This window comes from Antennarius striatus, chromosome 16 (assembly GCF_040054535.1).
Source record: "Antennarius striatus isolate MH-2024 chromosome 16, ASM4005453v1, whole genome shotgun sequence".
NCBI classification, from domain to species: domain Eukaryota; kingdom Metazoa; phylum Chordata; class Actinopteri; order Lophiiformes; family Antennariidae; genus Antennarius; species Antennarius striatus.
In genome coordinates this window covers 11,846,968-11,870,503 of record NC_090791.1, presented here as the reverse complement: position 1 = coordinate 11,870,503, position 23,536 = coordinate 11,846,968, and the positions used below count along the sequence as shown (strand labels likewise).

The 23,536-nt window shown below is 42.6% G+C and overlaps 1 protein-coding gene across 4 annotated transcripts; it reads left to right on the top strand.

Moving 5' to 3' along the window:
• Positions 1-462: 462 nt before the first annotated feature.
• Positions 463-23,532, top strand: tbc1d16 (TBC1 domain family, member 16). Of its 4 annotated transcripts, none has more exons than XM_068337945.1 (13): positions 463-644; positions 4,528-4,740; positions 5,126-5,288; positions 5,424-5,714; positions 11,437-11,631; positions 13,124-13,271; positions 13,385-13,549; positions 13,986-14,134; positions 16,325-16,459; positions 18,487-18,673; positions 19,323-19,454; positions 20,149-20,295; positions 20,889-23,532. In XM_068337945.1, the coding sequence occupies exons 2-13, from the start codon at positions 4,560-4,562 to the stop codon at positions 21,186-21,188; spliced, it is 2,193 nt and encodes a 730-aa protein (XP_068194046.1). In that variant the 5' UTR covers positions 463-644; positions 4,528-4,559; the 3' UTR covers positions 21,189-23,532. The 4 variants fall into 4 exon arrangements, with proteins under 4 accessions (XP_068194046.1, XP_068194044.1, XP_068194047.1 ...); XM_068337943.1 differs by having other exon boundaries at positions 19,275-19,454; positions 20,889-23,530; XM_068337944.1 differs by lacking the exon at positions 463-644 and adding an exon at positions 4,144-4,247 and having other exon boundaries at positions 19,275-19,454; positions 20,889-23,531.
• The last annotated feature ends 4 nt before the right edge of the window (positions 23,533-23,536 follow it).

Below are 23,536 nucleotides of genomic sequence, written 5' to 3'. Positions count from 1 at the left end.
ATTGAAAATGAGCAGAGTGACAAAAGGCGCCAGCAGTGGATGAGATGCTGTGACTCCAGCTTTGGTCCTGATGATGGACCAACTGCTGTCTAGCATTTCCCAGTGACCTTTAGACGTCACAGATGATGAGAGGGTCATATTTTCAACATTGGATGAATTGGATCATGAGTTTATAATTTGACATGCAGTTGTTGCTTGATGTCTATCACTATTTTCAAAGTAAATCCCCGCTATATGTATCTTTATTTATTTTACAATTGAAAACCTTTTAACATCACGGAAGCTACGAAATTGGGGGGGGGGGGGCTGGTTTTGCATCCATCCCCCTGAATCAAGACAGGAAGTTGGAAAGACCGGGTTTAAGACTAAAAGCACAAAGAGCGTCGTATATAAAAGATCTTTTATTTTGAAGGTATCAACCGGATGTAACTTTTTTTTCTGCTGTGGAGAGCAGCAGTCAAACCTGAGGTGTCACTCCGAAAACACGTCGGCAAACAACGGTGTGTCTTGAAACAACGGAGCTAAATACGGGATAAAAGAAGTTCTAAGGCCACCGGCGCTGCCGCGACGCGCTGCCGGATCCGCTGCGCTCCGCTCGGAGGGATGTCCGACATGGGCTGTAGACTTCTGCGTTAGGACTGAAGGTGAGCCGAGTGGCCCCGTTCGTCTCCTCACGCTGCTTTGCTATTCATTCATTCATTCATTCCAGCTATTGAACAGGTGAATGTCAACAGTGAAGCAGGACGCGTTCATCCGGCAGCAGGGCTCCAACGCGCCTGTGTCCTGCAGCGGATCAAACTTATAAAGGGCCCGTCTAAACGAACACCGTGGAACCCAACTAGCTAAGCTACAGTAAAACATTTATTGTTAGTATTAGCTGTGACAGATGGAGCCCCCACCTGAGCGGAGAACACCCGTTATGACGGGCCCCTGTGTGTAAACACCCGTGGCCCCTCTCCTCCTGACGGGTCAGGCTGGTGTTAGAATGTTAGAATGTCCACACCAAGAGGAGGTGATGGAGGCATAACACTTAATACCATAAAAACACGGTTATAACATAATTTATTGATTTAAATGAATGACTCGTCTTAAATCTGACATCTGTATTAGCCACTATTTGTGGAAGATGAACCCATATTGGTCGTTATATCCACCCTGTTGAAATAACTGTGCAGAATAATTTAAGGCAATGATTTATAACACACAGAATCATGTAATTATTCTTCTTTCCTTATGGAAATCATCAAACCAATAAATGTTACATCACGCATTCTCAGGGAGAAATTTCAGTTGTCTGTATTTTGTTGCTTATTTCTAACCACCTGCTCAGACATGACTGTTTAATTCTCATGCATCAAACGTGTGAGTTTGACATGAAATGCAACAGAACACTTTGCTGAAACTGTTTCATGCTTCATGCGTCTCCAAAGCCTCGTACACACATTTTCTCTGACTCATCCATGACGTTCCCTTATAAATTACATCCCGCTTCAAAGCGGTAATGTATTGTATTTGTTAGTGTTCGTTCGTTCATCCGTCCGTTAGTCCACCAAATATCTTCACAGCTGTTGCGGATAGAAAGATGAATCAAAAAGCAGATTACTCGGGCAGCAAAGGGGATAAAAATGAGATGATGACCTTGACCGAGAAACTTAGGTCAAGGTCAAAGTTCAACTTTTATACACTCAGGAACCGGATAAGATAGAAAGACGGGGAGAAGGCCAATGTAAGTAAGACCGTAGATCAAAGCTAATGATTAGGATTATCTATTTTTATATTTCCTGATGGGTTATTTATTAATCTTTCTATTTAGTGTTGTACTACTTTCTATGTGCTGGTGCTTTCTGTGTGCTTTTTCTGTGTTTTATGTACTCACTGTGCTGTATTTTGCTGTGTTTTGTGTACTCACTGTGCTGTGTGCGACAGAGAAATTAATTTCCCTGATGGATAAATAAAGCTACTCTCTACTCTATTGCTTTGATCGATGACAGTAGGTCAGAGCACTAGCTTTGATCTTTGACCTATGCAAGTAGGTCAGAGTAAATTTTTGAATTCAGGGGTGTCGCAAGATTTTGCAGTCTGTGACTGCATTGGTTCTAGTTTACCTTTCCTTTTACAAAAACCTTGTTTTACAGGCTTCTTTATGGCTCATCTTGTTTCAGCTGCCCCAGGCACACACGTCAGTGTGGGTAAACGGAGTGGGTGTTCAGTATTGGCGATTCAAATGTCAACATGATAACTTCAGAATGTGAGACCCTTTAAGTTTGAGACACCTAGACTTTTTCAGGGTATAGCTTTCAAGTTCTGATGAAAAATTGTCCCTTTTGGCTACCCGTCTGTGGAAAAGTCCATCAAAACGATGGCGTATTCTACCGGTCGCAGTGTAACTGAGTTTATGGATAGAAATCCTTTTGTGTGTCAGTGTAAGGTCAGAGATTGTGAGCCCAGTGAGGTGACAATGTAAAAGTCCATGTGCAGTGGACCTGAATGAGCTCGCCCTATCAAAGTGGACCTGAAATCACTCACAGACCAAAATAACCCCTGGATGGAACAGCAGTGAGGCTAGTCCCTCAAAACGTTGCTCTTAATATATCCAGTGTGTCAGACTATCCTACAGACTTGCAGCGAAACTGTGTGACTTATTTAAATGCTTCATAGTGTAATTTCATGCAAATATCCTAATGGCCTCTAGTATTTAGTAGCAGAAGGCTGGAGCTTACAGGTAGAGGAGTGGATACTTGTCGAGCAAGTGTTTGTTCTGTTATGTATCAAAATGAGAGAGAAAAAGGCAGAGCATAAAAATGCAGAACTTTTATGTCTTTTTCTCTTTTATGTTGTTTGTAAAGGAAAACCTTTGAGCTGTTTGTCAAGCAGACGTGAAAATGCATCCTTGAAGGCCTTTGTTGTTGTTATTCTTGTGTACAGTCAGGGATTCTCGACATCGGTGCAGATGATAAACAAATGCATACTTTGAAATATATTCTGTGAGTCCCTAAAAGTACTTTTTGTCCACAGCTCATCCGTCAAATTGTGGACACGCTTCACAAAAAGCTTTTCTCATGTTTACAACAATGAGTTGTTTACTGTTGTTGAATTTTCTGCAAGTTTTATTTCTGTCCTGCGGAAAAAATTTTTTTTAAGGTGAATGCAATGGCATCTTATCTTTTACTGTTTGCATGGAAAGATGTTTTTCAGGTTGATCATCTCCTCGTTAGCATGTGCTCAAACACCAACGCTGTTCTAAGTCACCAGAGAGGTGAATGACACGTCGCAGACTGGTGTGTTTGTTGGAAGGCAATTTGGGAGATGTTTGGTCACCGTTGGCCTTGGGTAGCTTTCTCCTCCGAGGTCGCGCCTGGAAGTCGTCCCAGCAGACTTCCTGTCTGAAGGCTGGCATCAGAATGTGGGGGTGGGGGTATGTGTGTATGTGTGTGTGTGTGTGGGGGGGGTTACTTCTGCTTTCTTAATCAGGCAGAAGTAAACGTACCCCCTGAGGAAAAAGAAGGGAACATTCCTGAAATGGAGCAGGAAGTCCATGTCGAGGATCAACCAACAGTGAAGCATGGCTGCTCACATTATGTGATAAAGGAGATAAATGTGATCGGTGTGGTTGGATTGGACAGCAACAACAAAAAGTGACTTTTGTGTTCTTTATCTGAAAAAAATAAAAACATTCCCAGGGGATGTGCTTCAACAACAGAAGCTGCTTTGCTTCGTCTCATCTCCAGAGAATTTCTCTTTGAAGCTGCCAACTTCAACACTCATGGTGTGTCACGCTGATCCCAGCTCAGCGCTGATATTGACTACATCTGCTGCGTACTGATAGCCATTGGGAATTTCACACGCATGGACTCAAGTATGTTAGCAGATGTGTCGATGCGTCCACACATTCCTACAGTCGCAACAAAACGTTTTGGGGCACGCTTGAATTGAAAAGTGTGTCTGGGATTTTGACTAGTGTTGCACATGTGTGAGTTGTTTACAGAAGGTGGGGTGTGTTTAGTTACACACTTGTACAGCATCCACAGATCCTGTGAATGTGTTTGCACTAGTGGGTGCAGGTGGCGACACACACAAAGTGTTACAGGGAAGTGCTGAACAAATAGAGAGGAGAGAGGAGACTGCTGTAAGGACACTGCAGTAAATACAGGAGCACCTGTGAGAGAAGTAGTGTCGAGTTACACCTAATTCTACTTATCATATGTAACCTGTTCTTCATTAGTTGAATGCTGTACTTATTTTAGCTGGTTTGTATTCTCATAATTATTCCTGCTTGCATGCATCTTTACTTTTACTGTCATCTGGTTTGCACTCCTTTCATATTTTATGTTCTTTCTGTCTTTTTTAAGGTGTAGATTAAATATAAAAGTTGATCGACAAATGAAATATGATTATTATGATTATAATTAATGATTAAATGTCAGGTTTTCTTCATCTGTGTCTCCTGCTCTTGCCCTTGCTTGCATTTCCATCGCTGACTCTCCTTCCCTCCTCTTTAAACTCCTTTTTTCACTCCCATGTGTCCAGAGGATGGGCCAAGCGTCCCAGTGCCTGAGGAGATGTCTCTGGGTCGGCTCCTGCGGCGTGCCTCCTCCAAGGCCTCCGACCTCCTGACCTTTAACCCCACAGCAGGGGGCACATCGATGCACTTGGGCCTGGATGGTGAGATCATCTTCTCCAAAAACAACGTGTGTGTGCACCCTGCAGAGCCGCTGCCCGGCCTGGCTGAACACCACCCAGGTTAGGTGATGTGTTTCCTGAAGTGTCTCCGGACGCAATCCCCCCCACCACAACCACAAATATCAGCAAAAATATGATTGTCCATGTATTTACTCATCCACAATTAGTTTAAATCAAGATATAACTGTATGTTTTTCACAGATAAAAGTAGGTTGTCTGGACCTGGAATTTACAATTTGTGTGTTTTCCGTGTGTGTACGTGTGTGTATGAGTGCGTGATCATTACTCACTGCTCTGATTTCCCTGTAACGTCACACTTTTGTGTCTGTACGTCTCAGGTTTCATGTTGCCCTGTTTGTTGAGGCTTGACGTTTCCTCATATGTTGCCTTTTTTTTTTTTTTTTCCTTGACAAATTCATTTCTAATCACTCGTTGCTCACTTCAGGCTACCTGTGCGTGCACATGGAGAAGGATGAAAGCTTGGGCACCACCCTAATTCTGACCTGGGTGCCCAACTCTCGCATCCAGAGGCAGGACGAGGAGGCGCTGCGTTACATCACTCCAGAGAGCTCCCCCGTACGCAGGAACGCACGCCGCAGAGGCAGACGGTGGGAAAGACACGTTTTGGAAATATTTCCTAAAATGTTTTCAGTGAGAAAATTAAAACAGCCATTAACCCATCCATGATGCAAAGCTATGAAAGCATGATAGTGACGGTGCTTTAAAACCAACATCTCCTCCAGACCCCACTCCCGTCACCCACCTGCCCAGGAGGAAGATGAGGATGAGGAGAGGAACATTACCAGCCACAGCCTGGCGGAAGAGGCAGGAACAGGTCTCTCCTCGCACCAGCAGCATCTCCCTTTGGTGGGGGAGGAGTGTGATGAAGGCTCGTGCGAGCTGTCGGATGAAGTGAGCCGGGACAGCACCTTGGGTTCGGACTCCGACACATTCTCCTCCCCCTTCTGCTTGTCCCCCGTCAGCGAGGCGCTCTGTGAAAGCAGCAGCTCAGTGTTCTTGGACAGTGAAAGCAGGTCAGTGACAGAATTATTTTGTTTCTTTTCTCAGTGGGAATTTAGACGCCTTGAACACAAACCTTCTGTCCACCACTGTAATGTCCAACCTGGTACCAAAAACTGGGATTTCTAAGCTCCATAGTGTCCTAATGGTTAACGCACCCTTTTTTCCTCTCATTTCCTATCTGCCTCTCAACTTTTAAACAAAGACAAGCCTCCCAGAAAATAATTAAAAAGAATTTGAATGTTTTAATTTTTGTGTTAGATATGATTTTAAAGCGAAAATACTTCAAATATGGTTGTTTTCTTCACTGCTTAGTGTTTCACTGGCGATAAGTTACCATTTCCGCCTGAGGTTTGTGCTGACATTTGTGTTCCTGAATCTGCTTTCCTTTTGGTTTGTTTTTACTGAATTCCTGCTTTTCAGAGTTTCTATAAAAACACTTCATTCTATCAGCCAACAAAAGTTTGGTATAACTTTAAGACAGTTTTGCCTTGAACAGTCCAAAGAAGGACGACTCACCTCAAGCTGCCTTCTGCTCTGTGTGTACTGACTACCTAGCGTCATCTCTGTTGGATTGTGGCCTGCTGAGCCCTTTGGAGTGAAAACTGGTCCCACAGTTTTAATGAACCGGGAAGCACCTTCATTAGAAAAAGCACATTCTATCCACAGAAAGAAAACGTGTGTTCCACATGTTTTAGCAGTTCTGTCTAAAGGAAATACAAACAGATATTATCAGACATTCAAAGAGAGAGATGCTTCTTAACAATATTTAGTTGTTCTGCTTTGTTATGGTGATGATGGATGATTACAATAGCAGTCTGCCTCTGTGTCAGCTTCAAAGTAACAAGCCCTATTTGAAAAAGCCACTAGAACCAAGGCAATCACAGACTGCAACATCCCGTGACACCCCTGAATTCAAAGTTTTACCCTGACCTACTTGCACAGGTCAAAGATCAAAGCTAGTGTTGTAACCTACTTACTCCCACTGGCCTTCTCCCCCTCGTCTTTCTATTTTATCTGGTTCTTGAGTGTCCAAAAGTTGAAATTTGAGTTTGAACTACTTTTCTCAAGGTCAGGTTCATCATCTCATTTTCATCCCCGTTGCTGCCTGAGTAATGTGCTTTTTGTTTCATCTTTCTGTCTGCAACGGTCGCGAAGATATTTGGTGGACTAACAGATGAACGGACGGATGGACGGACGGAAGGACTTAACCGACGCAAACAATTAAAATACATCACCAATTTTAAGCGGGATGTAAATACAGAAGTCAGTTATAGCTATCAGACCTTTTGTGAAGCCAACTGATTCATTGATTGACTTTGTTCTTTACCTCAGTGTAAATTTTCATTTCAATCTCACAGTTTCTCAAAGAGTAGTTAGTAGTGATAGCAATTCTATATCAAAACAGAGCTAGAGTTTAACCTGGCTACTGAAGGTGAAGCAGCCGACTGTGTCAACGACACCAGACAAGAGTTCTTCTGGAATAGCAGGCGTTCCCTGATGCAATCGGTCTGTTTGCAGTCCCATGTGGCACAAATATGTTCCAACTGGCCCGTGGAATTGGCTTTCAGAGGGTTGGATTATAGTTATCATGAGTTTATGCTGGTGCCTCCTGTGCACAGTTGCTCCAAATATGTTGCATAGATAGTTGTATGACTTTCAACCTTTCCTGCACTGTCAACAACTTTTGAGAGCTTGTTTTTGCTGCTTGTATTCAAGGAGCCACACCCAGCTGTTACATTAGATCATAAAATCGGTTAAACGATTAATGAGACAATATGACCAAACAGGTTTTACTGGTTCTACCTGGGTTTCGGTGTATCTGTTTTGTCTGCATTATATGTCAGATTAATTGAAGATGAAGCACGATGGATAATGTGAAGATTCGAATGTGCAACCAGATCCAAATTTTAAAAATGCTAAGATCATTTGTTTCTCCTCACGTCACATATTAATGACACACATTGACAAATAGTTTACTTATTAAAATAACGAGTAAAGTTTTCTTTAACTTCTGTATTATTGCCGTACAACACCAGTCAAAGTTTTTGACAGTTTCCCATTGAAGTGAATGGGTATGGTTTGTCTCTTTTGAGCTACCACAGACGTGTGACATGACACGAGAATACAGGTTGATATTCACATGACATAAAATAAATGATTCTTATTTTGCAGTAATAAAACCATGAATTTGAATGATCAGCAACAAAATTTGACACACAGGACCTGCAAACCTCAAGATACCCAGAAGGAACAGCCTCAGCTGCTCTGCTGTCTCAGTTCAAGATGTGTAATAAATGCTTTCTAACAGATAATGTCAGCAGGTTTCATCTTTGACTAATGTGCTGTAATGGCACATTGCAGCCAGTAACCCAGATGGCTTTGTTAGTTTTCCAGTTACTCTAAATGACCACAAGGTGGAGCCAAAAACAAGAGAATTGGTTGCATGAGGATTGATTTTTCACTTAAAGGCCACACGGTGGCGCAATACATTACAACTGACCGTGCCCCAGGAGTGACTGCAGGTTGATAACTGTTTTAGGATGCATGAAACATTATCAAGTTTAAGTTGGATCCATTTATGCAAACCAGTTCTTAATCCTAATGTTTTTAACAAGTCCCTGAGCCTCTGTGCTTCCAGAGACCGCTCTCTGATCATGCGAGCCATCTGGACGTCTCACAGCTCTCTGAGTTTATGATTCCCTCCGTGGTTGTTTCCTCATGCAGCTATTTGGCCTGACGTGTTGCCCAGAATGTGTAAGGCTGTGTCAGTGTGTGTCAAGGAGAGCGAGTCAGTGTGCGCTCAACCACTCTCAGACCCAGATTGCTATAAGTGCAGTCAGTGTGTGACTTGGCAACACTCTTCAGAGCTGCTTCACAGCTTCTAACCTTTTCTCTGTCCTTTTCTTCCTCCACTCACTGTTTGTCTTGAACTCATCCTTTCTTTTAGTTGTTTATCCACGTCTTCTCCTGGTGTCTCTGCCACCTGATATCTGTCCAGTCCTTCTACTGTATTTTGCATTTTTACTTCTTGCTCATTCTCTCTGTTTTTCTCAATATTGTCTCTTTCAGAGTTCACCTCTCAAATATCCCCCCCTCCTCCTCCTCCTCTCTCCCTTCCCCTTCCCTTACTAAAGTCTGTGTGAAGCCCTTTGATTCCCAGTGCTCCCGGGGTTGTTGTGCTGGGCTGAATGTCAGCTCTCCGGATTAGAGCGCTGAAGAGAGCGGAGCAGCAGCCAAAACCCTGGAACCCACTCAATCTCTCTTTCTCTCTCTCTTGCTTTAATTGACACTGTTAAGGGGCCAGGAACTGGAAACATGTCACTTGGAATCATTCAAAGAGAAAGAACTGCATTTGGGAGGACAGAGGAGGATGAAAAGGGAGAGAGAGAAGGAGGAGATTGGTGGGAGAGGAATCCACAGCAATCTCTGTCAAGCTTCTTAACAACATTCTTTCAAGTTTAACAGTTGTTTATGAAACCACTGTTGAGGTTCTTGAGGTTCTACATGAAGAATTTTAACATGTGATTATGTCTCAGATAAGTGGTTTCCAATGTTTTTGTGCTTGTGACGCCTGTGGAGTCAAACAGTTTCTTACTCAAACCACTGCTCGCAGACTATTTTAGTTCTTTGCTACACTTAAATAATTTTATACAAAAGAAACCATTAAAATGTATTATTTTTCCATTTTCGTAATTCAATTGATCCCCGTTCTCAACTTTTAAAGTCTTATTATTTTATAATACCAAATCATAGTGGAATACATGTGGTTTATTCAACACAAATCCAAAAGACCTTTTAATTTCAGCATGAAAATATATTTTACCAAATGAGTCTAAATGAATTGCAGCTCTTATTTAATTTTTAATGCATCAGTCACCACTGGTACACCCGGTTCACATGCATTCGTTTTAACTGTCATTATCTAGAATCAATTTTGTAAAATAAAACATGAAAGGGTTAAATGAGGTTTATTGATGATGCAATAATCTCAGGAGCCCTCAGACTCCAGGGGAATACATCTGTCTTTATTACATACAATGTCGTGTGTACTAATTCATTAATAGATTAATGAATTAAAAGATGAAGAGGTTAGACAAAAGTGAGATGTTTTCACCCGAGCCCCTCCCTCGCTTCACTGCTGCCGACCAGGGATTAGCTGAAGGGTCTGGAGTCCCTGGGGGGCCCACAGCTCTTGGTCCTGGTTCTCAGGACAACATGACAGCCCCTGCCCCCCAGGGAAACCCCTCATGTATGCATAGATAGGTGTTATGAAGGGCCTCAGGCGGTCAGAGCTCACACCAGCCTAGTGGGACGTGCCGATCATGGCAGCATGACGCCATGAAAACAGCGTATTTACATAATGTGGTCTCTGTACAGTTCATAGCTTAGCTGCTGCCTACATAGGCCTGCATAGGCAGAGTCAGGCTGCTGACGCTGACAGGCCATTAATCAGTCCCTGACTTTCTGCTTGAATGCAGTGATACGTGTCATATGCCAAGAACCTTGCACCTACTCAACAGGTTCTACTTGTTTTTTTGTTTGTTTTTTTATTCACATGCCAATGGATATGGCAAAATGTTATGGGTCAGGTAAAAGCAAGTGCGTGAGGTTTTTTTTTTTTAGGTAGCAATTTTGTATTCCAGGTCTGGTTTGTGGCACGAGACAGAGAGGAAAATCAATGTTCACAAAAGAAACTGCATTTTAGATCGATTAACCTTGTTGGTTTTGAATCTGCTTACAAAGAAATTTAGCCAGACACAATTTATTTTGGCTGTCATTAATCACTTTACCCATCTGCAATGTTTTCTAAATAAACCAACGTACTGTACAGCTTGTCTCCACTTTTAGGATTTTTCTGAATAGAAAATAAAAAGAAATTCTAAATGAATGTGTTTTACATCAGAGGTAGAGTAACTCTACCTGTAACTTTAATATGCAATAACTTCCGCTAATGATTGCCTTTATGGAACAAGAGGGTGTTTTATAGTGAGCAGTAACTTCATTTACATGCTCACTGCTTCTCAAATGTTGGCGGTTTAACACAAATCTGTTTCTCAGATTAGCATGTCTTCAGACGTGTTTGGGATTGTATTGTGGTCATTAGCTACAGGCCATTCTGTGTGCGAGTGTTTGTGTGTGTGTGTGTGTGTGTGTGTGTGTGTGTGTGTGTGTGTGTGTGTGTGTGTGTGTGTGTGTGTGTGTGTGTGTGTGTGTGTGTGTGTGTGTGTGTGTGTGTGTGTGTGTGTGTGTGTGTGTGTGTGTCTATACATACATGTGTATACACTCTAGCGGAGAAACCCTCTGCTCAGGTTTCAGTGCTGGAACAACATGTTGGCGATGAGGGGAAATGACACGGGAAATTGGATTGAAGACATGATTTGTGTGTTTTCAGATTTCCTTAACGTGTGTGTGTGTGTGTGTGTGTGTGTGTGTGTGTGTGTGTGTGTGTCCTCAGAAGCCACTATGCATTCCTTCCTTTGAAAACTTTGTACTGAACCAAATTGAGAGTGAAAACATCAGGGCAGCAGTGAGCTAATAAAGATAATCTGAGCTGTTATCACTGGGATGAACACCACTGCCTGCTGTCTAATAATGTGGATTATAACAGAGAATTTCTGCAATAAAAAGTCCCGTCTTTCTCATTTAATTTGATGGAAACTTTACTGGCGTTGTTTGAGTACAGTCAAGGTCCACATTAAATTCTACGTCCCAGTAATTCTTTTCTTCTTCCAGGGAGTTGTGCGAGGATTCCATGACCCACTCCACCAGCTCCACCTCCAGCCTGGACAACCATGCGCCCTCTGATGGAAGCAGCCAGCTACAGGGCATGCGGTGGGATGAGCAACAAAAAGTGATCGCCCTGGAGCAGTTGTGTGGTGTTTTCAGAGTGGACCTGGGTCACATGAGGTCACTGAGACTCTTTTTCTGGTCAGTGAGGAGTCACAAGACGCTCGCCTGATCGTTACTGTACAGTGTGTCACGCCAGGACAGGCCTCAGGTCCTTCTATGATAACGTCAGTATTTTCTGCACTATAAGGTGCACTGGACTATAAGGCACACCCTCAATCATTTGTTTGTTTTATAATTTATTTCATATATAAGGCGCACCGGATTATAAGGCGCACACAATAAAAAATAAATAAAATTTATTTGATAAACTGCAGCGGCTGTAGTTGCACAATCCGTCCACTAGATGGAGCAGCGCTGCTCAGGCAGTCATGATTGCATTCATGACTTCCTGACTACCTTTGAATGGCCCCTATTGTTATGTCAATAAGCCATTCTGAGCCTCTTAGAAAGAAGTCAACAAGCATATTAAAAACCCTGACATTAAAAACTGGTTAAATTCATTACGAGTGCAGTCAGTGCGAACAGAGCGGATTATTTCCTGATCTGAAGTTCGAATTGGATATTTAAGCTCCGACGTTTCGTTTATTAATTAAATATTGTTTCGATCGATTGGTAGTCCAGACGGAGGTGAGGTGCAGCTATTTGCTGCTGTGTGTCCTAAACAATTGTTTAACTAGTTTTTAATGTCAGGCTGATAATTTACTGTCAAATATGACGCTGTTTTACTCCTAGAACTGACTTTAACGTCGGTGGCTCACTGCCGTGAATCTCACCGCACGTCGCTGCAGACAGAATACACAAGCCTGAATGCGCCCCTCCGCCGCCCGCCCAGAGCTATCCACTACATTTGTAAATCAATTGCAGCACACCCGTTGGCACCTTTGTCTAGCAGTGACTGCTCTTGAAATTTCAGAAAAGGCTGGAAGTTCAGCTTTGAGGGTCTTTCATTCACCTTCATGCCAGTTTCTCCGTGTGTTTCCACAGACTAATAGAATGGACCCTCACTAGATTCCAGATGACAGCACAATGGCATTTTTAAGACCAATTAAGTTTAAAGTGGGTTATTTCCGACGCCAAATAGTTATGAAATACTGAGATCAGTCAGTCAGTCAAACTTTATTAATAGAATTGTTGAAAGTTCCTTATGTTTTGCTACGTGATCACCGGTGCTCCTACAGTCTGCTCTACCGTCTGAGAGCAGCTCAGTCAGACTTCGGTGATGCCCCTTGACTACTGTTGTTAGGGGGCGTGGGCCCGAGTGCCTTGTGAGGGTGCGCCTCTGGTGGCGGAGTGCGGCATGACTGCCGGCCAGACTGCCGGCTTTTTTCAGCGATCATGTTTTTAACCAATATTAATATGAATATTAATCCATATATAAGACGCACCGGATTATAAGGCGCACTACGGGTCTATGAGAAAATTTTAGGCTTTTAGTTGCGCCTTATAGTGCGGAAAATACGGTAATATAAAATGATTTCTGAGTGCAATTAGAAATAAGTTCAAACACTTTGAATTGGTTTTCAGGGAACAGTATTCTGATCATTCTTCCTCCTATTTTGTGCTGTTACAGTGATGAGGCCTGCACCAGTGGCCAGCTGGTGATAGCCAGCAGAGAGAGCCAGTACAAGATCCTCCACTTCCATCATGGAGGCCTGGACAAACTGGCCGATGTCTTCCAACAGTGGAAATGCTGCAGGGAAACTCAACTTAAAGACCAGGTAAGTTCGCAATCCAAAAAAAAAAAAGACTGTTTTTATGGTGTAACTTTGAAAAAAAAAAATCAGCTTTTTTATTGTGAGTTTTCCACTCAGATGTTCACTCTTTCCATCAGGTGCCAGTTGAGAAGTCCTGCATGCAGTTTTCCATCCAGAGGCCCACCCTGCCGTCAGCTGAGATGCACCCGGAGGAAAAGCTTTACCGACGGCTGGACGTCACTGTTTGGCTGCGTCACCTCAATGAGAATGGGCAGGTGGAGGAGGAGTATAAGCTCCGTAAGGTACGGCTGTGTGTGCTTGTGTTTTAACTCTGAATCAAACACACCCAGAATGTTTCCAAAAATCTTCCCCACTATGTGTGACTGAGGTTTGATCAGCAACCCCCCGTCCAAATGAGAGGCCCAATCTTGGCCGCTGTCCTCCTCTGACTCATTTGAGGTGTTTGGGTTTGACTCAGTCAAAGGTTTACCCTGTGACTGAAATGACTCACGGACAATAAGGTTGTGACCACAAGGCATAAACACAGAAAAAGAGAAGCACCGTTTTAAATACTGAGCATCAACATGTTTTTTTGAAGAGTTTTGGTTTAGCAGCTTGCTGCCATTCTTACAAAATAAAGCGATACATACAGTAGCTGAGTGCACATTTTCTGCATATCTTCTACATGCATTCAGTGTTTGCCCTTCATGTCTGCTGTATTTGTTCACTATCTGCCAGGCAATCTTCTTCGGCGGTATTGATCCATCCATCCGTGGTGAGGTGTGGCCATTCCTGCTCCATTATTACAACTACGATTCCACCTCTCAGGAGAGGGAGGCCTGGAGACTCCAGAAACGGGCTCAGTATCATGACATTCAGCAGAGGAGGTGGGGAGCAGAGAGAGAGAGAGAACAAATTGTGTCTCTGTGTTTGTGTGTGTGTGTGTGTGTGTGAACAACATTTGAGCTCTCCTTTGACGCGACATGTTCGTGACACACCGAAACCACAGATAAACTGTCACATGGTTTCAAACGCCTGCCAAACGCGCATGCAGTCAAACATTAAACCATATGTGAGTCTGTTGTGGCTTCTATTTGTGGGCGCTGAGCAATCAATATGCACAATCAGGGAAGTGTTAAGGGGAGGCGCTGGGTGTGAAATAAAAAGTCCCTGGAGAAAAAACCTATCAGTGTTGATCAGGTAATACAGAGTGGAAAAAATGCACGTACACACACACTGACACACATCCCTGAGTATTTGTCATCACCTCATAACCACGAGGGTTACTTGCGCACATATTTTCACACATTCTGCAGCAATAATTGGACAGGTTTCATCTGTTCAGCCTATTTACATTTTGAGTTCATCAGAAGATCTTATCAAAATCAGGTAATTAAAGCCCTTGTTTTGACTCTGATGTAGATTCCTTTAAAGACCGTTTGACTTTGGGGGCTACTGTGGCCACGAGCTGATCATTAGGAGGAAGGACACACATCTGTGGTTTTGTTCTTCATCTCCTAACCATGCGCCCTTCCCTCAGCTGGGATGAGCAGCTGAAAGTGGGAGTGATGCAGCCATGAGGAGTGGAAGGACTTTACTGCACAGGCAGACATCTAAAACATTTAGGAAATTAGGATATCAGTCATTTTATATATATAAAAAAAAGAGTTTGCAGCCTTTAGGCATCCATCTATTGGTCTATCTATCGATCCTCCGATCTGTCAATCTTTCCATCTATTTTGATACATTTGTTCGATTTTTGTGTATGGATAAACAACACTACACACTGGTTGGGTAACTTTAGTTTCCAGTTGTTGTTAGATTGGCTGCGTGCTTTAAGAAAACACATTCTGTGACCAGCTTGGAAAGAAAGAACTGATAATAAATTGTTTTGTCCAGCAGTGACTAAAATTCCAAAGAGCTGTATAGTTCTCCATTCTCACCTCCAGATGACTTGTTCTGGCTGACAGGGCTGTCAGAATTAATAATATAAGACAGAAAAAGACGTTCAATTTCTCCATTTAGAAGGCGAAATCTCAAAATCTTTGAGCTTGTGCTTGAAAAACAATTGACTATTTAAAAAAAATGGCATCTTTTCTGTCAGCTGACTCTTCAGTTAAGTTTCAGGTTTAGTTCAGATCTTATTTATACTTTCTATCATGGTGCTAGAAAGAAAATGTGTTGTTATTAATTTTATAGAGTCTTTGTGGCATATTTCTTGGGATTTGTATGTTTTAAAGACCCATCTGGAGACATGATAAACTAACTTAGCCCATAAATACTGTGTGCAGGATTGTCTGTGGTGCACATTTGGCTCCTACCAGAACAAACAGTGAACATAACATCTGTCAGTCAGAGGCAGGGACATGTAAATGTTCTGTGTAAACACGTCTGTATTTTGACTGAACCATGTCAGCCTCAGAAATGCAAAATGACACAAACGTGCGCTGAAGTCTTGGGTCGTGTCCTCGGGAGGGAGACGGCTCGGCGGGCAGCTCTAGAGGGTCCAGTGACAAACACTCGGCGCTGAAACTAAACAGTTGCATGGCGTTGCATCAGGTGTGTGCTCACTATTCCTGGTGGGGCAACATGGAAAACAAACAGTGTTAATTAAATCCCCTCTGCTTGTTAGGACTTGAGTGCATTAGTGCCTTACACAGAGTACCCAGCCAATATAGTTCCTAACATTTAGAGGGAGAGATGGAGGTTTTATGATTGCAGTATTATCCTCAAAGGAGTGCTTACTTGTGAAATGCACCTTCGGTCCACTGCTTGCCCACCCCCACATTTTTACCTCATTTGCAACTAGCCAATAGTTGTTACACTAGAGTAGCATTTGAGCTAAAGATTATTTGATGCTAAGCTTCTTTTTTAATATTATAATTACGTTAATTTCCTCAGAGATCATGGCATAAAATGTTTCTGTCCTGTCATCGTGTCATAGCTTGACAAACTCGTCTTTTATTCTATGTGTATGCAACAATTTCACCTGCTTTCTGTGTGTGTGTGTGTGTGTGTGTGTGTGTGTGTGTGTGTGTGTGTGTGTGTGTGTGTGTGCGTGCGTGTGTGTTTTTAAGACTGTCCATGAGCCCGGAGGAGCACAGCGAGTTCTGGAGGAAGGTCCAGTTCACAGTGGATAAAGATGTGGTGAGAACAGACCGCAGCAACCACTTCTTCAGAGGAGAGAATAACCCCAATGTGGAGATAATGAGGTCTGATCACTCCTTTCTATTCCCCCCTTCTTCTCTTCCTCCACCCGCGGTCATTATCTTCTTCGCCGTCTTCTTGTGTCGCCGTCGCTGTGAGCCGTCCTCATTCATTTGCATTCCTCAGTCCGATGCTCAGGCGCACCTTTTCATTTCATATGCTGAACCCTGGGGGAGCCATAAATGAGTTTCATGCTTTATTGACTCTGACTAAGCCATAAGAGTATGTTTGATGCATACTCACAACTAATGGCTTCCTAAATGAGGAGCAAGAGGATTTAAATAGCATATTAGTTTAGTGATTCTTATGTTTCACCAGTACATCAGAGGGACAGCACATGTTAGAGGTTTTGGAGATAAAGTCAGAGAGGCCAGACTGAGATGGTTTGGACATGTCCAGAGGAGAGATAGTGAATATATTGGTAGAAGGATGCTGAGTTTTGAACTGCCAGAGGACGTCTAGAGGAAGACCAAAGAGGAGGTTTATGGATGTAGTGAAAGAGGACATGAAGGTAGTTGGTGTGAGAGAAGAGGATGCAGAAGACAGGGTTAGATGGAGGCAACTGATTCGCCGTGGCGACCCCTGAAGGGAAAAGCCGGCAGGAGATTAGTTTAGTGACACCCATCGCGCCTCCTGGTATTTGTACAGGTATTATGTCTCATGTTGCATTGAGTCTTTGATGATAGCAGAGCTGCCCATGAATACTTCAGAGCATTTAACTCGTAGATCTTCAGCTGTCTCACATCTCCAGTCCAGATAACTTTCTCTGAGTCTTTAGAGATGCTACTACAGAATTGTTGGTACCCCTCTTTAATGAAGGAATGGTCACTGAAATAATTGACACTGAAAAAAGTAATAATCAATAAAAATTTGCTGAAAATGATCTGATGATAATCAGACCAGTAACTGAGACCAGGCTTTCTGACACAATGCAGCACATTTCTCTCTAGAATACCTTAATAGTTTAAAGACTCCACTGTAACTTGCACTGATTCTAGACCCCCTGTGCCAGATGGTACAAAGCAGCCCCAGAACATAACAGAACCTCCTCCATGTTCCACAGTAGGGACAGTGTTCTTTTTGTGATATGCTTCATTGTTTTCCATCTGTGAACATCGAGCTGATGTGCCCGGCCAGAAAGTTCCAGTTTTGTCTCATTTGACCATAAGAATTTCCTTCACAAGTTTTGTGGCTTGTCAACATGCAGTTTGGCAAATTCCATTGTGACTCTTTTTTGATTTTTTTCAATGGATGGTGCGATCTGACACTGATGTAGCGTGACCTTGGAGTGCACCGTCTATATCTTTAGAGGTTGTTCTGGGCTTTTTTGTTAACATTCTTATTATCCGTCTGTTCAATTTCATATCAATTTTCCTCCCGCGGCCGCATTCAGGAGATTGTCTACAGACCCATGGATCTGAAATTTCTGAATAGCGTGTGCAACTGTAGTCACGGGAATATGAAACGGCTTTGAGATGGTCTTACGGCCTTTATAGACCTCTGTGATGCTAATCACAGGACACTTGAATGAACATGTCCCTGTAGCCACATTATTTTCTGCATTTTTTGTTTTTTCAAAAGAGCTGTCTGATTTCCATCGGTTCATTTTCACTGAATTTTTATTTATTATTATTTTTGTCAGATTGAAATTATTTCAGTGACCCTTGTAGGTTGTTTTTTTTTTTTGTTAACTGAGGGATACCAACAACTTTGTCCACACGTGTATCTTCTTTTCATTTGTACCACTTCAATGAAGAGATAATAACAGTACAGTACAGTATAATAATAACAACAGTAATACTAACAGTAGTATAATAACAGTATAATAACAGTGAAAGTGTCCCTTTGGTTTGCATGTTCTTGCCATTAATCCAAATTTTGAAACACACATGATCCAACATGTCTGTCCAGGATACAGCATCATGAACGTTCCTTACAAGAAAAATCTTTCTCTTTGAGAGTGAGATGTTACAACAACACTAAAGGTCCATGGCTGCTGTCCCCCCCCCCCACCCTCTCTCCTCCCCCCCAGGCGGGTTCTGCTCAACTATGCGGTGTTTAATCCTGACATGGGCTACTGCCAGGGCATGTCTGACCTTGTGGCCCCCCTGCTCACTGAGATTCAGGATGAAAGCGACACCTTCTGGTGCTTCGTCGGCGTCATGGAGAACACCATCTTCATTAGCTCGCCACGAGATGAAGACATGGAGAGGCAGCTGGTAGGATGTTTCTCTTATACTGTACTTCTACACTTGTGACCTGGCTATTTCCTTCACTTTTCAGGTTTATAAAGAAGTGCAACACTATGAATTCTCTCTAGGGGAGAAATTATGTGTTGTTGACCGTATTTAAATGAGATCATGTCCGCTGACTGACTTTTCACTATATCTTCTAGTGTTGCCAGAACAGCTATAAACACTCTCAGCCCTCTGCCGTGAGTGGAAAGTACAAGTCAGACCACAACTTTAACCCTGAATGTCTTTCCACAACATAAACACTGTACATTTGTGCGAACCAGGCATGTTATGGGGCTGTTTGTTTCCTTAAAGGACAGTCTTCAATTTTAGTTTTTTTGGCAACACTGTGCTTAAAGTTTGGTTTAGTTTCACAAAAAAACCCAATTGGTTTAGACTTTAAACAGCTAGATTTTTAACACAATTGGATGTTTTCAGTGGTCTTTTAAAAATATCTCTTAATTGCTCCAGGATTTCTACAAGCAGTCACTAAGACGTCCTGTTTGGCTTCCTTTTTTTTTTGAGTTATTGACGACAAACTCTTTCACTGATTGTAATCCGATGTTCACCTCTGACGCGCCTCCAGATGTATTTGCGGGAGCTGCTGCGTCTCATGCTGCCCCACTTCCACCAGCACCTGACCAGGCTGGGGGAGGATGGCCTCCAGCTGCTCTTCTGCCACCGCTGGATCTTGCTCTGCTTCAAACGAGAGTTTCCCGACACCGAGGCTCTGCGCATGTGGGAGGCCTGCTGGGCGCACTATCAGGTCGAGACAGTTTGAATTGATTCTTTACAGGAACTGTAACAGGAAGTCAACACAATCCTGGCACATTTTTCAGAATAGAATAGAATGCCTTTAAATATCATTATACACAAGTGTACAACAAAATTCTTCGACCACTCTCTGTGCAAAAGGTTCAAGTATAAAGTAACTATAAATACAAAACAAGACAAACAAAATGAAACTAGAATCTGTTCAGACTCCCAGCTAGTGTCAGATCCTCAGGTCCAGATGCTGATAGAGATGACAGAGGGTGTCATTGGTTCAGACCACTGAAAGTCCAGCTGGACCAGAGCTGGAATTTTACTTTGAATTCTGATTATTCTGTGTTGAATTTGCTTGTTCTTCACTGCTGATGTCATCCAAAAATGTTTTAGTATTAAATTTGATATTGACGAATTCCTTTGACACAAAGTGCAACACAGCACTTCAAACGCTTCATTTGCTTCTAAAGTTTGCCTTCAAAAGTTTTTTGCTTTAAAAAATTTACAACACTATTATCTTATATTTAACTTTTTACAGTATAAATTTGACTTGTGAAAACCTTCAGGTCTTTTCCTTCAACAGTTGAGTGACTGAATAAAGGGACCATGTTGTCTTTTCATACCATTAAAAATATAACTTTGCTGCTAATCCAGCTTTTGTCTTCCAGCTTTGACCTCTCTTCCTCTCTTGGTAGACGGACTACTTCCACCTGTTCCTTTGTGTGGCCATCATTGTTCTCTATGGAGACGATGTGACGGAGCAGCAGCTGGCCACTGACCAAATGTTGCTCCATTTCAGCAACCTCTCCATGCATATGAATGGCGAGCTCGTGCTACGCAAGGTATCAGATTAAATGCTGTTGGTTTTCCTGCCTTTATAACGTGTAGTGACTTTTCTTGATTGTGATTAAATGGATCCAAATGCGTACCACAAGAGTATGTATTCGTCTTGAAATATTTAAGCACTGCAGTTTTTCGTATTTTACTGAATTCAGAATGGTGTTCTGTTAGCATCGAGGGCTCTGCAGGAAAGTAGCTGTACTGTGCTGTAAGCTGCCTGAAGAGGCCTTGAGGTGTTAAATGGGATGCTGCTGCAGCATGAAGAGGATTTATGATGTGCTGCTGCTACTGAGTGTGTGCCTCCATCCTCATGTTTATGGATGCTGTGTCAGTACTGCTGCAACTGCAGGCAGTGGCTTCATGTTAGCATTCACCCAGCATAGCTTCTTTTTGTTGTTTGCCTGAGTTTTTGCATCAGATACAACAGCTTAGCTTTGGCTAACAGTGCAATACTGAACCTTTATGTGTTCTTTGCTATATTATTTATTTTTATTTTATTGTTATTAATATTATTATTCTAGAACATTTAATGTGTACCATTTATAACTTATTTTACATGACTGTATCTCACCAACTTCTCTCCCTGCTCCACCAGGCACGGAGCCTCCTCTACCAGTTCCGTCTCCTACCCAGAATCCCGTGCAGCCTTCACGACCTCTGTAAATTGTGTGGCCCAGGTATGTGGGACAGCCGCTACATTCCCACAGTAGAGTGTTCTGGTGAACACCCGGACTCACAGAGCTGCCCCTATGGTGGCACCTCCACCCCCCAGCCCTCCTCACCCTCCCCGTCCTCAACGCCCTCTCCCTCATCCAACTCCACCACCACGCCTCCACCGCTGGGTAAGAAAGGCTCCAAAGCCCGGGAAATTTTCACCTTCCGGAAACAATCCTAAGGTGCAGACAATTTCGAGCTTTGCTGGTCTTGGCTCACGTTAGCGAAGCAACTGTTGGAATCCATCAGCTGGACTATTTGTTGCCCCCTCTCCTCACAGCCCCAGTTTCTAGTTTCACTATTACTGAGGATTTTTGTCATTTGATCCTTTCATGTGTTGCAATATGGAGCACTGCCTTACCAGAATGTTATTTACAGTATCACTTGAATGTGCGATGAGGACGGTTTCCCTGTTGAGCCGACCAGAAGACAAGAGGCTGCCTTCCTCATAGAGCAGAATGGACAATCACCAGGCGCTGGGGTTGTTTGGCGCTATTTCAGGTTTCAGTCTGCTGCTGGATTGGCAAACTTCCACGACCTTCCTCTGCAGGGGTCACGTCACGGTCTGAGGCAACCAGACCTTGACCTCGAGTCAAACGAAACTGGAGATTCATTCACGGGACCTGAACTTGAAAAGAAAATGTTCCTTTGTTCTCACGATGGAATGTTTGTGTGAACATTTTAGTTATGTTTGTGCATCTCAAGTCTGAGCAGGACTATTTACACAAAAATCTCATCAAAAGGATTATATTTCACAAATGGGACGATAGCCTATCACTGGTACTTTAAGCTTTTCATTCATTTCATTTTCAAACCAGTGAATGTATTTTTATCAGCAAAGATACAAATATTTAGCAATATTATATTCTTGCATGAGAGACAATATAGAGGGAGTAACATGTTTATTAGAGAAGAGTCAAGCTCAAAACACAGAACATAAGAAGACGTTTACACAATACACATCTTCAGACATGAAACTCATCATGACAGGGCTCCACATGTCCCCTCATTAGAAGGTGAGGAGGAGTCCCATGATTCTCTCTGTTGAAGTGGACAATCCTGACAGACGGGGGGGTACGTTAGGCTCGTGTTTACTTCCAGTAGATTCACAGTTGTTCATTTTGCCTGAGGAGCAACAGGAGCTGAAGTGTTTACACGTTACCAATATTAGCTATGACATGAGCTTTCTGTCTGAGGTACTGGATGAATATGGCAACGCCGTCTTCCAAAGAAAGCATCAATCATACTTTTATCCCAACGGAGGAGTTCAACCCTTCAAGTTTTACCCGATGTTTTGTCTTCTGTGTCAAACTCTGTTATGAGTGATGAAAAATCATCCGCTCAGTGTTAGTAGCTCTTATTCTTCACTTTCAACCTAAAATGAATGGCAGACACATCTTGAACATGAAGAATCATCCAAATGAATGTATTTTATTTTGTTTTTTTCTTGCTCTCACGCAGCACAAAAACAGAGTGTGAAATCATGATGTGTTTAGATGCTGGACCGACCTTTAAACATCTGGTCGTGAGTTGGACAACAGCCATGGAGAGTCTCTTTGATGGTAGCGGTCACGATTGGGCAGGAGAGAGAAGCAGGGGGAAATTTGGGCACAATTTGTTACAAATTGGGAGACATGAAGAGAAAACACAATTTTGGCTTCATTTAGGGCTATGTAGCGATCTTGACTCTGTGATTTGCGGATATATTCGTGGTCTCTACTTAGGGGTTTTGAGTGACACTCTTGGGGGTTCAAAACATCTTCAAATTGTTGTAACTTTGAGACCTTCAATTAGCCAACCCCCACCTCTCATGTGGTCTTTTTCTCTTTCGGTCTGTGGATGGTGAGCAGGGTCCTTTCCTTCTTAGTTATCACGTCCAGCTGTTTGCTGGAAACGTCTGCAGAGTTAAGAAGATCAGGCAGCTGCATCGCAGTGAGTGAAGACTAGAGGTGCACCAAGGGAGAATAATTGAACAGTGTGTGTGTGTGTGTGTGTGTGTGTGTGTGTGTGTGTGTGTGTGTGTGTGTGTGTGTGTGTGTGTGTGTGTGTGTGTGTGTGTGTGTGTGTGTGTGTGTGTAAAAAATGTGTGTTTTTGTGTGTTTCTTGTGAATTTAAAATCACACACTGTCTGCACAGGCTCTCCAGCTCACAGTCCTATTAATGACAACTCCTCATTCAACAGTTTGGATCCACCGTCTCTGAATGTACAGCATTCCTGTACTGAGATGTTGACATTTTTTCTGCACATCTCATTGGCATTGATCACAACACATGCATCAAAACATGAAGACACATGTTGAGAAAATGCTTTACTGACCACCAAAATGTACCAAGCATCAAATCTCTCAATGCCTTTCTGATAATAAATGACTTGTGATTGTGATCCGATATCAAGTTAAAAAAATACTGCTGGGATTTACGATCCATATTTTCATCAATAAACACCACTCAAAATAATTTACAAAAAGTGTTTGGGTTTTTTTACTTATTAAATTTATATACCAGAATTACTACTGACGTAGTTTATGA

Bases quoted from the DNA above. Each gene is read 5' to 3' on its own strand.
- tbc1d16 (XM_068337944.1), top strand. From the start codon at position 4,560: ATGTCTCTGGGTCGGCTCCTGCGGCGTGCCTCCTCCAAGGCCTCCGAC. The intron at 18,674-19,274 runs GTAGGATGTTTC...ACGCGCCTCCAG, and splicing joins AAGACATGGAGAGGCAGCTG to ATGTATTTGCGGGAGCTGCT. The intron at 19,455-20,148 runs GTCGAGACAGTT...CTCTCTTGGTAG, and splicing joins CCTGCTGGGCGCACTATCAG to ACGGACTACTTCCACCTGTT.